The sequence below is a fragment of the Leptopilina heterotoma genome, unplaced genomic scaffold, assembly GCF_015476425.1.
Source record: "Leptopilina heterotoma isolate Lh14 unplaced genomic scaffold, ASM1547642v1 Lhet_103, whole genome shotgun sequence".
Taxonomy (NCBI): Eukaryota; Metazoa; Arthropoda; class Insecta; order Hymenoptera; family Figitidae; genus Leptopilina; species Leptopilina heterotoma.
Genome location: NW_025110818.1, coordinates 721,348 through 737,045, shown reverse-complemented (window position 1 = coordinate 737,045; position 15,698 = coordinate 721,348). Strand labels below are relative to the sequence as shown.

The window sequence follows — 15,698 nt, the reverse complement described above, 5'->3', positions numbered from 1 at the left end:
TTATAAAAAAAAACGTTAGATAAACGATTTTTTTTTTCTAATGGAGAATAATTTAAAAAATGAAAATATTTTCATTGTCGAATTATCATTATCATCGAAAAAAGAAGAGTAAAAAAAATACCCTGATTAGAAAAATATTAAATAAATTACATAAATGATATATATGTATAAAAATGCTTATATACAAATGTTCGAAGTGTTGAATACTATTTTTTAAATTCAGATCTAGTATTTCTTATAGGTACTAGTTTTTTTTTTTTTTTGTAATTTGAGAAATTTTGTTTCTTTTTTGGAGATTCTTTCATTTTATCGTATGCTACGAAAACCGTTGATTTTTGTAAAATTAAAAAATCTCTTGTGCTTACTATTTTTAAATGCTTTTGGCGTATCGCCTAATTCAGAAGGATCATTTTCTTTATCCCAAACACGTAATGGTGTTTCGATACCAAAAGGGCTGTACAATTTTGTTGGCGTTCGTCCTAATAAATCTCGTGAACGAGTTTGTGGAGTCGCTGATTTTATTGCATTAATATCGGGAGTAAATTGTTCTTCCAGTCTTTGACGTCTTCGTGTCGGAATTTTAAATCTCTGCAAAAAAATAAATTTTCAATTATTACCCTTTTATTGTTATTTAGTTTGTTTGTTTCCAGTTATTTCTCTCAGTTTCATTTTCAATTAAAAAAAAAACAACCGGAATAATTGTAGTAACTTTCTGTCAATCTTGAAAGTCAAAAAGCAATTTTTAATTTAAAAAATTGAATTTTTACTTTTTTTTGGAGAAATTCAATTTAGAGAAATTCTTTTGCAGGGTTGCCACAAAAAATTAATTTTGCTTTTTCCCTGACTTTTCCCTGATTTCCAGACAAAATTTACTTACGAATTTCTTAAATTGTAAAATTATTTGCAAACATCAATAACTAAATTTTTAAATAAGTATTTAATTATTATTTTTCCATAAAAATTAAAATTCTTCAAAACATTCAAATTCAAACATTTTTAAAATTCAACAACTTATAAGAATATTATTATAAAACATGAAGATATCAATCACTCCAAGTCTTTGACTCGGAGTAATTGATATCTTCATGTTTTATAAAAATTTAAACTTCCATAAAATTTTTCAAAAAAAAAATTAAATTATTTACAAAAATTATAATAAAATTCATTGCAAGAATTCAATTATTTTCATAAATAATAAAAATCTTCACAGGGTTTCAATTATTTTAAATACAATTTTTAAATTATCTTCAAAAATTGTTTGCAAGAATTAAATTAAATTTCACAAATAATAAAATTCTTCGCTGAAATTCAAAAATTTCCAAAATTTACTAAAGTTAACAAAAGTTCTCAAAAGAATTTAGTTATTTAAATAAAATATAATAAAATTCGTTGCAGGAATTCAATTATTTTTATAAGTAATAAAATTTTTTATATGAATTCAATTATTTCAAAAAAAATTGATAAAATTCGTTATGAGAATTCGATTATTTTCATAAATTATTATAAAATTTTTCCGAGGATTTCGATTATTTTTAATACAATTTAAAATAAAATCCTAGAAAAATGGAATTATTTTCTGAAATTTTTTGCAAGAATTCAATTACTTTCATAAATTAATAAAATTCTTCACAGAATTTCAATTATTTTTAATACAATTTTAAGTAAATTCTTCGAAAAATGTAATTATTTTCAAAAATTTTATTAAAATTCTTCGAAAGAATTCAATTATCAATTATTTTTCAAAAATTCATGCTATAATGCTTTTAATATTCAATTATTATCTAAAATTTTAACTGCTATTCATTTTTAAATCAATTTTTATTGGAAAATTCTACGAGAATTCAATTATTTAAATACAAAAATAAATAATTTATTGAATAAATGAGTGTTTCTCGAAATTGAATTATCATAAAGAATTTCATCAACAAAATTGAATTTTTCTAGAGGCATTTTATTAAAATTTTCAAGAATAATTAAATTTTTCGAGAAATTCAATTAAAATTATTTTAAAAATAATTGAAATTCTATTAAGAGTTTTATTATTCATGAAAATAATTGAATTTTTGTAAAAAAATATTATTATTTATAAAAATAACTGAATTATTGTGAAGAAATTTATAAAAAAATTTGTAAATTATTGAATTTCTGTAAAATTTTGATTATTTATGAAATTAATTTAATGTTTGCTTAGAATTTTATCAACATTTTTTTTAAAATTTAAGTGAATTCTTTTGAAAAAATTTATTAAAATAGTAGATGTTAAAAATCATTGAATTGAGGAAAATTTTTTGAAAATAATTGAAATTTTGTAAAGAATTTTATTAAAATTTTTGAAAATAATTGAAATTTACAGAAGAATTTTATTATTTTTAAAGATAATTGAATTTTGACGAGAATTTTTTTTTAGTTTTTGAACGTAATTGAATTTCTGTGAAGAATTTTATTACTTTTGAAAATAATTGAATTTTTGCAATCATTTGTAACTTCTCCAAAATTCAATTTTTTCCAGTACTTTAATTTGAAAATTGAAAAAAGAAGCTTGTAGCATTTTTCGAAAATAGTAATCTAATTAATTGTAAATTAATAAATAATCTAGACTTTGCAAATTTAAACAAACCTGTGATATGCTTCCGAATGTGACTTTAACATTAGATAAAGTTTTCGAAATTCTTTCGGCTCCAGTTTGTAGAGCTTTTCGAGAATCGTTTGTTACATTTCCAAGACTCAAGTTATGCCAACTTTTTCCTGAATCCGAACTATCCTTTTTTTTCAAACCCTTTTCCTTTCCAAGCGAACTGCTTGACGATTTATCATGATCCTCGAAACGATCCTGTAATCTTCTTCGTAAACTTTTACGTCCCTTGGTCGGCTCAATATTATTGGTATTTAAAAAATCCCGATGAAAAGTAAAAGAGACGCTTCTCGAATCTGAAGGCATTTTTTCTTTTTTCTTTTAAAATGACGTTTAATTTATAACACTATAAAGCAATTTTTAACTTTAATAAAGTTTTTCACTGGGATTAATTTAATTGTCTAATTTTCAATCACTGAATTTTGACAATAAATCGATTTAACTAATTTAAATGCCTTGGGAAATTATCAATGACATTAATGACAATGGAACAGCTCGTAAATGTTTGACAGCCAACGGTTTTTCTTTGAATTGAAATCGTTAATGTTCGACTAAAATCGGAGTTTGTCGGTTTTTATAATATAAAAAAGTATTGCCACCACAATAAAACATTAAGAATCTCGTTTTGCCTGCCTGTAAATCTAAAATCACAATTTTCTACACATAAATCCGTATAAATAATCTTTGAACCGTTTTTTTTTCAAGGATATATAAATAGTATAATTGATGCTAAAAATATTTTTAACGCAAAAATATAAATATAAATGAAAAATGCAGTGTGGAACATAACCTCCAAAAAATGTGAAAATCACACACAAGCCTCGCAAGCATTTCACAAGTGTGGAAGTTTAAGAATTATGTCAGTGATATGTGTTAAAATAAATTAAAAAATGTTGGGGATATTAATTTATTTATGGTGAATCAAATTATTGAAATGAGGAAATTGGAAAAACGACAAGTTTTTAAATTGTTTGTGAGGAGTTCTCAGACTCGAAATTGGACTTGAAATGCTGATTTCTTTTGACGTTTTTGCCTCTGTATGATTAATCTTAAAAGTAATTTAAAAAAAAGTCATAAAAATCTTTGGAAATGTGGATGAATGTAAAATTTCATAATGACATTATAATGTCATTATGTTTAATTTATCAATAGTTTGAGAGTCTGTCTAGTGCTTCAATGGCTTGTGTCTCTAGAAGAAGGTGCGATTAAAGGTTGAAATGGCAATATCTAGTTGGATGATTTGGGGTAGAAGCCTTCGTAGTAGTAGACCACATCGAAGTAAGTAAATGAAAAAATCAAAGAGATAAATTTTTTGTATTCTTAAAATTTATCTTTCTTTTTATTGAATCATTTTTCTTTTCTAGGTCGACAGGATAACGAAGACCGCTGTGTAAAGCTCGATCTGTCAAAAGGTTACTGACCTAACCTCTTTTATTCTTTTCTTATAATCTTTCATATATACTACTTGGTTGTTATTTACGTTTTTTTTAATAATTTTTCCTTTTTATCAATATATTAATACGTTTTCTGAGATTATTAACTATGTGTTGTTTTTCCTGAAAATGTAAATTAACTGCTTATCTGCTTTTCACTGAATAGATTGAATGAATATTGAACATAGATATATTATTGTATTTTTGTAAAATTGGAGCATTTTTTTCAGGTTTAAATGAGAATATAAAAGAGGCTTTAACTAATCTCTGTCAACGACAAGGAGTTTCGGCCGGTAAAAAACTTGCATATTTGAATGCATTCGTTAAGCTCATTAGGGAAAATGACGCCAACGATTTTGGATATTCTGTTGAACAGCTATTTTGTTGGTGAGTATTATTTTCGTTTTGTTAAATAATTTTCTGCATATTATCCTTTTTCAGGAATCACAGACTGTCATCTTTTCACGCTTTTTTAAAAAAATTTTTCCACCTATTTCATCTATTTTGTAAACATTTAATAATATTTTCAATCAAAATTAGTCTTTAAAAAATTCTGATTAATTTAAATTTCAATGAATTTATTAAAATTTTTGCCAATTGATTTATTTCGGAGAATCTAATTAAAATTACATTGAAAATAATTTAATTCTAAAGAATTTTATTAAATTTTTTAAAAATAATTGAATTATTTAGAGAAATTTTATTAAAATTTTATTGAAAATAATTAAAGTTCTGTAAAGGATTTTATTATTTAAGGAGATAATTGAATCTTGTAGAGAAAATTTATTGAAATTGTAAGGAAAATAATGGAATCCCTGACAAGAATTTATATTTTTTGAAAATAATTAAAATTCTGCGAAGAATTTTGTAATTTATAAAAATAATAGAATTCTTAGGAACAATATTATTAAAATTTTTGAAAGTAATTAAACTTCTGTGAAGAATTATATTGTTTTTGAAGATAATTTTATTCTCATGAAGAATTTTAATACATTTTTTTAAAAATAATTGAATTTCTGCGAAGAATTTTGTTATTTATGAAAATAATTGAATTCTTGACCAAAATTTTATTCAAATTTTTATACAGAGTTGAATTCTTAAAAAAAAACTTTATGATTTATGAAAATAATTGATTTTGGCGAAGAATTTGATTAAAATTTTTAAAAGTAATTTAATTCCTACGAAGAAATTTATTATTTATGAAGACAATTGAATTCATGCTAAGAATTTCATTATTTATAAAGATAATTGAATTCTTGCCAAGAATTTTAATAACTTTTATTGAAAATAATTAAATTCTTGCGAAGAATTTTAATAAAATTTTCATACATAATTAAATTCTTGCGAAGAATTTTATTATTTCTAGAATTAATTGAATTCTTTTGCAGAATTTGATTATTTATGAAAATACCTGTATTCCTTCTAAGAATTTTATTAATTATGAAAATAATTGAATTCTTACGAAGAATTTTTTTATGTATTAAAATAATTGAATTTCTATGAAGAAAATTATTATTTATAAAGGTAATTGAATTCTTGCTAAGAATTTCATATTTTTTAGAAAGATAATTGAATTCCTTCCAATAATTACATTATTCATGAAGAGAATTGAATTATTTCCAACAAGATTATTCAATTTTTCAAAAATAATTTAATTTCTACCAAAAATTTTATTAAAATTCTTGAAAATAGTTGAATACTTCCAAAGAATTTAATTAAACTTTATGGGAAAAATTGAATTCTTGCGAAGAATTTTATTGAATTTTTAAAAATAGAAGAATTTTTTAGAGAAATTTTACTATTTATGAAAATAATTGAATTTTTTTGAAAAAGTTTAGTAAAATTTTTGAAAATATGTAATTGAATTTCTATGAAGAAAATTGAATTCATTATTACTTCTAAAGATAATTGAATTCCTTCCAAGAATTATATTATTTATGAAGATAATTGAATTCTTTCCGGGAAGTTTATTCAATTTTTCGAAAATAATTGAATTTCTGCGAAGAATTTTACTAAACTTTTTTATAAGAATTGCATTATTGTGAAGAATTTTATTGAATTTTTAAAAATAATTGAAAACTTTAGAAAAATTTTTTCTATTAATGAAAATAATTGAATTCTTAAAAAGAATTTTACTATTTAAGAAATTTTTTTATTTTTGGCAAAGAATTTAATTGAAATTTATGAAATAATTGAATTCTTGAGAAAAATATTATTATTTCTGAAAATATTTTATTTTTGCGAAGAATGTGATTGTAATTTATGAAAATAATTGAATTCTTGCGAAGGTTTTTATGGAATTTTTAAAAATAATTGAATTCTTTAGAGAAATTATACTATTTTCAAAAATAATTGAATTCTTGCCAAGAATTTTATTGAAATATTTCAAAATAATTGAATTTTTGCCAAAAGGTTTGTTATTTATGAAAATAATTGAATTCTTGCCAAGAATTTTATTGAAATATTTCAAAATAATTGAATTTCTGACAAAAGGTTTGTTGTTTATGAAAATAATTGAATTCTTGACAAAAATTTTATTAAAATTTTTCGAAAATAATTGAATATCTGAAAAAAAATAATAATTGAATATTATAATTCTCGTTAATAATTTACTTCTTGCAAATAATTTATTTAAAATTGAATTAAAAATAATTTAATCTTATGAAGAATTTTATTACAATTTTTGAAAATAATTGATTTTCTTTGAAGATTTTCATTATAATTTTTAAAAATAATTGAATCTTTTCGAAAAAAATTAATATTGTATTGAGAATAATAATTGAATTTCTTTGAAGAATTTTTTTGTAGTTTTAGAGATAATTTATTTCCTGCAAAGAATTTTATTAAATTTTTTGAAAATTGAAAATAATTGAATTGTTTTGTAGATTTTTATTAAAACTTTTAGGAACCCAAAGAGCTTGTGAGTTAGGAAAGATTAGTAGTGATGTTGAGGAGATTGTAAAGATCTGAAAGGGTATACAATGAAATCATACTTTTTAAAACTTTTAGGAAAAAATTAGTTAATTAATAGTATTTAAATTATAATTTTTGTCACTTTTTTATCATTTTTTTTAATAATTCATCTTTTTACCTATTTTAATGATTTAAAGATACTGTGATCCTTGCTTTTTTAAAAATTAGAATTCTTAGAAATTTTAATCCTAAATTAAAAATTTTTGTTTGCAAATTGTAATATAAATTCAACTTGATACTCTTTGGTAGAAAATAAGAAAAGATTGATAATTTATAAGAGTAATAAAATTTGAATATTTGATGTGTTACAGTTTGCGTGTGGGACTTATTCACGAAGTTACACAGGTGCGTGCAGCGGCATTGCGTGCCGTTCGTTATATGCTTAAAAAAGAGCAAGATGTTGTCTCGATCAACAAGTTGCAATATCCATATTTTCTGGCACGTAGTATGGACGTTAATCTTCGTACCGAAATGGAAAGAATACAAGCTTTACGTTTAGTGAGAAGAATATTGGTCCTTGCTCCAAGATATTTTAGTCCAGCACTAGCGAGATCGTTGATAAGTTTAACGAATGGCGGTATCGATGAAAAGGATCGTGGTTTTCACGCTTTTTTCTCAACACTCTGCGAATTAGGCGTTCTCAATTCAAATCTACTGATAAATTGCAGTGGAATATCGACATTGGCACGCGCCGCAATGAACGGACAAAGTCCATCAATAATTGAATCGGCGGTCGGAGTTCTTTTGAAATTACTCTCAACACCCGAGACGAGGAATCACGTCTCATTATTTTGCCTCGCAACACCGTATTGTGAACTACATTCACCGGGTTTGGAAAGACCGAGTGAAGATCGTCAGCAAAAATTCACGGCTAGTAAACACGCGCTTCTGAGTGTTCTACGATCCTACTCGGGGGTTATTCATTTTTGTAATCCGAATCACACGTCGGGTTTGAAGTCGATTGTGAATATTCTCTACGTTGAACAGCAGGATGTCAGAGGAGCGGTTCTTGAGCTTTTCTACGAATTATTGGGAATACCATTGCCCTTGTGGACTGACGAGCCGGACGTTGCACTCTCAGCAGTGGATCCGAATCGAGTGCGCGAGACTTGGAAATTATCGGAAGGTTTCATTGCCGCTGAGGGTAAGACGATACTTCCTTCGCTAATGTCGCGGAGTCCGAATATCACCGAAATGCATCTTGCACTATTGGTCTATGTACTTTTGGAATGCGGTCTGCACAAGGCCCTCGCCGAGGCGATTGTCACCTCTGATACTTTCATCTGTGTACGAGCGGCGATTCTTCTCGGTGGACTTTTACATTTATCGCATTCACTTCTACCACCTGAGGTGTGCGATCTCACGCCTCCGCTGCCGAATTTGGTGATTCACGCGAGTCGCGGTAAACATCAAGCCCTCGCGGCAGTGACAATCCTAGGACGTATGCACTCAATGATGCGCGAACGTCCCTCACCCACCAGTCTCTTTCTCGATCGAATGATCCAAGGTGGCAATTGGCTGCGATCGACAATACCAAAAACGGACATTCCCGTCACTCCCAAAAATTGGCTCCGTCGTGAAACCTCATCAGCGGCACTTTTGAAGAAATCCCAAGTCCTCACAACACGCGACGTACTCGCATGGAACTGGCCAATTATTCGCGCAATTCTACACTCGAGGGAGGATTATTTCAAACTCCTTCACGACACCGATCATCGTCTCTTCATCAAGAAACTAATACGTTACTTCAAACCGTCATCAAATCAATTCAGTCGAATTGAGCTAGGACGCACCGCAACACTAGCTCGTGAATCGACACTCGCCGGTAGTCATCTCATAATTTGCCTCCTGGAAATACCCGAGCCGGACAGTACCCGTTTTCTCAATGAATTAATTGCAGATATTGCGAATGAAATAACAGCCATAAGAACAGCGCAATCAGCTCACGATTGTCTATTTTCACCGAGGCACATGTCGACGACTTGCTGTCAAAAGTATTTTCTCTTTCTTGGACAAATGAGTCATTCGGCGAAGGGCACAGTGATTCTAAAGAGTTTCAATCTACTGCAAAAATTACAGGAACTCGCAATATCGACAAATCACGATTGTTACGTGAAATTGATAATGTCGAGTTTGGATTACACCGGCAATGGTGTCAATCGAAAAGTGATGAACAAAATAATTTCCGAATCTTCACTAGAGAGTACAAGACTTTATGCCACACAATTTTTACGATGTATATTGAGAGCTAAAATGAAGGATGCCTTTCAATGGGCAATTACAATTTTATCGGAGAGATTGTCTGATACTAGTAAAGCTGTCGCTTCGGCGGCTCTTGATATTCTTCATGAGGCATGTGAGGAGCCGCACTATCTCGAGGTGTTCTTTCAACAGAATAAAGATTGGGATCGTATATTAATGAATCTTGGCGATAGGGGTTATTTATTGAAAATAAGACTCTATTCGTTGAAATCAGGTTTTGCGAGTTTAAGTTCACCGAGTGAGGAGCTTGAGAAGTGGATTAAAACGGGAGGTTTTGCTGAACGCTACGTGGGATTGATTGAGGGGGAAATTCATGATTCTCTGACGAGGAGGCAACGTGGTGAGAATGGTAGTTACATGAGGAGGAATACGAATATTCCAATTTCGCCACGCGATGCATTTATACCACCGCATTTAATTGGTCAATTAGTTCAACATGAATTGGGTTTGCAATTACTGATGAGAAGGAATGTTTTGCAGAGATTCGCGAGAGTTGTGCAGAGATTTCGCTATGAGTACGGTGTCACCGAGCAGGAGATGTCGATGAAGAATATGAAATCGTCAAGATCGATTATTGAGGATTCGTATCTTGTGTCGGAGGAGTCGGGCACTGACGAGGCGGCCGAGTCAACGCGTCTCGAGACGATAATTGATTCGGAAATAATGGAATTGTCGGAGAGTCAGACGCCGCAAAAGGCCGATTCGTTGGTGGAGATTCGGAGGAAATTGAGTTTGGATGAGTCGAGACGAACGACGCCGGAGAGAAGTTGGAAGGGCGATTTGGAGAGTCGAGAGGAGAATTCTTCGTTGAATTTTGAGGGACGTTTGTTGAGGGTGAAGGCGGCGTTGTGGGTATTGGGCCATGCGGGACTATCGGCCGAGGGAATGGAGCAGTTGAAGAATTTGGGAATTATTGAAATGTTGACATTGATGGCGGAGACATGTCCTTATTATGTGGTGAGAGCGACGGCGATGTATTCGTTGAGTTTGGTTAGTACAAATCGTGCTGGCGCGGATGTACTTACGACGTTAAATTGGCCATGCGTGAGATTTAAGAGAGGCGAAGAGTGGCCGATTGTGCAGCATTGTGCTCCTTGTCAATCGCCTAGTCCACCGCCTGTTCAACGACATCATCGCAGTCTCAGCGATGGAAAACCCGAATTTCCCGAACCAGTTATTCGAAGAACGAGAAATCGATCGGAAAGCGCGGCTACTGAATTGGAAGTTCGCCGTCTCATTCTTCCGTGAGCAGTTTTTTTTATTTACAATAATTATTAGAGTGAAAGTTATTATTTTATTTATTTAGAAAACTTATTTTATTCCCTTAGGATTAATTAATTAATTATTTTCTTTTTCTGTTTATCCAGAAAACTTATTTTATTTACGTAGAAAACTTATTATTTTATTTATTTAGAAAACTTATTTAATTTGCCCGGAAAACTTATTATTTTATTTATTTATTTACGAAATTTATTGTCTTATTTCATTTATTCATGAATTTCATGAATTTATTCTTAAATTTTATTTTCATCTAATTATTTATTTATTTTTAGGGAAAGAGGCGAGACTCCAAGTCCTGTATCCAGTGTTCAGAGATTAAGTCAACAAGATGCTGAGGGTTACGCTCGCCTTCGTACTATTCAACGTTATCGTAGGCCAAGTTTTTCTCAAAGCAGTTTAGAGGTGATGAATTAATTTTCATTTTAAAAAAAATTAATTTTCAAATAGATCCGATAATAGTTATCTATTTAAAATCATTGACCTCTTGCAAAGAATTTTATCAAAAAAAATTGAAAATACTTGAATTCCTTCGAGAATTTTATTATTTATGAAAATAATTGAATTTCTATGAAGAAATTTATTATTTATGAAGATAATTGAATTCATGTTAAGAATTTGATTACTTATAAAGATAATTGAATTACTTTTAAGAATTATATTATTTATAAAGATAATTAAATTATTTCCTACAAGTTTATTCAATTTTTCAAAAATAATTGAATTTCTACAAAAAATTTTATTAAAATTTTTGAAAAAATTGAATACTTCCAAAGAATTTAATTAAAATTTATGGAAAGAAATTGAATTCTTGCTAAGAATTTTATTAAAATTATATTGAAAATAATTGAATTTCTGCGAAAATTTTTATTAAACTTTATAAAGATAATTGAATTCCTTACAAGAATTATATTATTTATCAAGATAATTGAACTCTTTCCAGGAAGTTTATTTAATTTTTCAAAAATAATTTAATTTTTGGGAAGAATTGTATTTTTGTGAAGAATTTTATTAATTTTTTAAAAATATTTGATTTTCGCGAAGAATTTGATTGTAATTTATAAAAATAATTGAATTCTTGCGAAGGATTTTATAGAATTTTTAAAAATAATTGAAATCTTTCAAGAAATGTTACAACATGCTTATGAAAATAATTGAATTGTTGCGAAGAGTTTTGTTATTTCTGAAAATAATTGAATTCTTTAGAGAAATTTTATTATTTATGAAAATATTTGAATTTTTGCAAAAAATCTTAATAAATTAATATTATCTGAAATCTATAAAAGCATCTTGTTAAAATATTTAAGAAAATTGAATTCATTCGAAGAATTTTATTATAATTTTTAAAATTAATTAAATTATTGCTGAGAGTATGTGTTTAAAATTTAAAAGTAATTGAAATCTTTTGAGGAATTCTTTTCTATTCTTTACAAAAATTGAATTATTTATGAAGAGATTTGAATTCTTTCTAAGAATTTTTGAAAAGAATTGAATTTTAGCGAAGAAATCCGTCAAAATTATTAAAAATAATTGAATTCTTCAGAGAAATTTTATTTTTTTTTAAATATTTGAATTCTTGCGAAGAATTTTATTGAATTATTAAAAAAAACAATTTTTTAGAGAAATTTTACTATTTATGAAAATAATTAAATTTTTTTGAAGAAACTTATTAAAATTTTTGAAAATATATAATTGAATTTCTATGAAGAAAATTATTATTTATAAAGAAAATTGAATTCATGATAAGAATTTTTTTACTTCTTAAGATAATTGAATTCTTTCCATGAAGTTTATTTAATTTTTAAAAAATAATTTAATTTCTGCGAAGAATATTATTAAAGTTTTTTAGAAGAATATTGTATTCTTGTGAAGAATTTGATTAAATTTTTTAAAATAATTAAATTTTTCACAAAAAATTTTCTATTTATTAAAAATTTTAAAATAATAATTGAATTCTCGAGAAGAATTTTATGGAATTTTTAAAAAGATAATTGAATACTTCCAAAAAATTTAATTAAAGTTTATAGGTAAATTTGAATTTTTGAAAATAATTGAATTTTTGCGAAGAATGTTGTTATTTATGAAAATAATTGAATTATTGCGAAGAATTTAATTAAAATTTTTAAATATCCTAAATACGTCTCCTTAAAAAATTTCTTTGATTTTTTTTTAAACACTGGAATTTCTTTCATAATTGTTATTAAAAATTTTACTAAATTAAATTTTATTACATATTTTATGAATAGAAATTTAAATTCTTTTGAAAAATTTTGAAAAATTTTTGAAAATAATGTAGTTTTTCTTAATAATGTTAATTGAAAATTTTTATAATAATTCAATTAAATAAAGAATTTTTTCAACTATTTAAAAAAAATCGTCTATCTGTTAATAATTGTAAATATAAATTTAATTATTGAATTTTATTAAAATTGTATTGAAAATATTTGAATTTCTGAGAAGAATTTTAATATTTGTAAAAATAATTGAATTCTTGCGAAGAATTTTACTATTTATAAAAATAATTGAATTTTTTCGAAGAATTTATTATTTTAGAAAATAATTAAAGTCTTTCGAAAAATTTTATTAAAAATTAAAAAAAATTGAATTCTTGAGAAGAATTGTATTAAAGCTTTTAAAAATAGTTAAATAAAATTTAGAAATTTTATTAAAATTGTATTGAAATAATTGCTAGTTATTAATATTTATTTTCTAATAAATCGTTATTATTTGTATTATTTAATATGCTTTATTATTTTTAACAGATGTATAGTTCGGACGGTAGATTATCGCTGCAGAGTTTATCGGAATTTGAATTTTCACGAAGTTGGATTGCCGAAAGTATTTTATCGTCAACGCCACCGCCACCAACACTGCCACCACCAATTGACAATGATAATTCGTCATATATGGGAATTTGCCTTCCGAGGAAATTAACGACAATGTTTCCTAATCCTGTGCGGCCATTGTCTAAGGGTAGACTAGAGGAGAAATCAAAAATTCACGTTGATCCAAGTGGTGCCGATGAGGAATCAAATTCAGAGTATGATGTTGCCGGAGATCATTCTCGTGTGTGCCTAATATGTTACAGCGGAACAAATAATATTAAAGATTCTGATTTGGACTCCAAAATAACGAGGTAAAAAATTAATTTAAACCTTTTAAGTTAAATGATTAAAATTAAATATGTAATTAAAATTAAGTTATTAATTCAGTGAAGAGTTTTGCTTATATTTATAATAAATTGTTTTGCAGGGATATATTTAAGCACGTGCAGCGTCTTGCGAATCCTGTATTATATAAACATAGTAAACAAACATTGTTAACATTGCGTCAGAGGCATCCTGAAAAATTTCAAGTAAGTAATTATTTTTTATTGTAAATAGAATTTCAACTCTAATTACTGAAATAATAATTAAATAAAATTAATATAATTCTCTTTTTCTTCAGAACGTTTGTATTTTTTCTGAGGTTTCTGCTCGCTTAGGAAATAATACTTACAGGATACCAGCTCGTCGATTTTTACAAGAATTATTTTTAGATTCTTCATTTGATGCGGTAAATTTTGTATTTTATCTTTAAAAAATTTTTGGAAAAAAATTCAATTGTTAATTATGAATTTTAATTTAATATTCTCTTTCTTTTTTTTCATAAAATAGCTATACAAAGAGCCAGCGGAGATATTGAGTATTACGTTAGATATTGAAGAGAAATCAGTTCCTACTTCGCCTTCGGATAATTCTCGTTTATCGGCAAAGCCTTCAGAGACTAAAATTAATGGTAGAGTGACACCCTCGTGTCTTCAGAATGATCCATTGAGTTCGGTGCAAGAAGAGGCGACAACAACTGGTGGACAGCCACGAATTGTTTATCCACAAAATAAAAAAGAAACTGCACTTATCGCGGAGAGATTGAGTGATGAGAAAATTATTGCTGAAATTCTCAAACCAGAAGAACGAATAAGAGTGGCTAAGAGTTCGGAGAAAATTTTAAAGGTAACAGGTACAAATACTGCCATAAACCTTGAATAGTACTTCTTGATATTTCAGCATCTGTACATATTTTTATATTAAAAAAGCAAAAAAAAAAAAAAAAATGAGAGAAAAAATCAATTTCGCCGTCAGAGAGAGAGAGAGAGAGAGAAAAAAAAAATAAAACGGAAACTGACACAATTATACCAGTCGTTTTTAAATTCAAAACTCAGAACTTTTCTTTTCACACTTTTCTTTTCAATTTTTCTCTTCAAATTTTACATTATTTTTAATAATTCTATTTTGTTTAATAATTTAAATAATTAATATCTTTTTAAAAATTTTAATTTTTTAAAAATAATTTAAATAATTTTCCATCCTTGTCTTCAACTATACGAATTTTTTTCCAAAGTTGAATCTATTTTTTCTTATGCGAATTTTTTACGAATTTTGAAAATTATATAATTATTTTTAATTATTATTCATTTAGAAACTAAAATTATTAATATTAATTAAATCATAAAAATAAATTTCAGAACAAAATTATAAAACAAACTTTAAAATTAATTTTTGAAGCTTATTAAAATAATTAGTTAATGTCTTCAAGGATATAATTTTTTTACAAACAATCAATTTTTTATTTAACGATTTTTGAAAAGTATAATTAATTTTTTTTAAATTATTATCTATTTAGAAATTAAAATTCTATTAATATTAGAAATTCAAATTCAAATTCAAATTCAAATTCAAATAAAAATAGAATTCAAAACAAAATTAAAACAAATTTTTTAATTAATTGAACAAACTTTTTGAAGTTTATTAAAATATTAATTAGTCAATGTCTTCAACTATATGAATTTTTTTTTGCTAAAATTGAGTTTATTTTTTCCTATTCACCGATTTTTGAAAATTCTAGTCAATTGTTATTCATTTAGAAACTAAAAATATTTAATATATTTATAATTTTCAAACTGTTTTATATTTTCTGATCTTTAAGAATAAAATTTTTCTAGGTACTTAAATTCTAAATACGAATTTTTAAAAATTGAAAATGTTAATTAACTAATTATTTAAAATTTTTAAAAATTCGTATTTAGAATTTAAGTTGAAAATTTTTTGTTTGAAACATCAGAAAGTATAAACAAAATTTGA

The 15,698-nt window shown here is 26.2% G+C and overlaps 2 protein-coding genes across 2 annotated transcripts; one reads left to right on the top strand and one right to left on the bottom strand.

The window, feature by feature from the left end:
• Positions 1-112: 112 nt before the first annotated feature.
• On the bottom strand, positions 113-3,136 carry LOC122501460. Its single transcript, XM_043610945.1, has 2 exons — positions 2,618-3,136; positions 113-588 (listed from the first exon to the last, which is right to left on the bottom strand). The coding sequence occupies exons 1-2, from the start codon at positions 2,936-2,938 to the stop codon at positions 307-309; spliced, it is 603 nt and encodes a 200-aa protein (XP_043466880.1). The 5' UTR covers positions 2,939-3,136; the 3' UTR covers positions 113-306.
• A 114-nt stretch (positions 3,137-3,250) lies between these two features.
• Positions 3,251-14,671, top strand: LOC122501457 (rapamycin-insensitive companion of mTOR). Its single transcript, XM_043610933.1, has 9 exons — positions 3,251-3,910; positions 3,997-4,044; positions 4,296-4,452; positions 7,350-10,544; positions 10,854-10,983; positions 13,341-13,714; positions 13,831-13,933; positions 14,026-14,133; positions 14,235-14,671. The coding sequence occupies exons 1-9, from the start codon at positions 3,850-3,852 to the stop codon at positions 14,604-14,606; spliced, it is 4,548 nt and encodes a 1,515-aa protein (XP_043466868.1). The 5' UTR covers positions 3,251-3,849; the 3' UTR covers positions 14,607-14,671.
• Positions 14,672-15,698: the final 1,027 nt, after the last annotated feature.

Coding starts and splice junctions, on each gene's coding strand:
- LOC122501460 (XM_043610945.1), bottom strand. CDS start 2,938: ATGCCTTCAGATTCGAGAAGCGTCTCTTTTACTTTTCATCGGGATTTT. Junction 589..2,617: donor CATTCGGAAGCATATCACAG/GTTTGTTTAAAT, acceptor ATTTTTTTGCAG/AGATTTAAAATTCCGACACG.
- LOC122501457 (XM_043610933.1), top strand. CDS start 3,850: ATGGCAATATCTAGTTGGATGATTTGGGGTAGAAGCCTTCGTAGTAGT. Junction 3,911..3,996: donor TAGTAGTAGACCACATCGAA/GTAAGTAAATGA, acceptor TTTCTTTTCTAG/GTCGACAGGATAACGAAGAC. Junction 13,934..14,025: donor GGCATCCTGAAAAATTTCAA/GTAAGTAATTAT, acceptor CTTTTTCTTCAG/AACGTTTGTATTTTTTCTGA.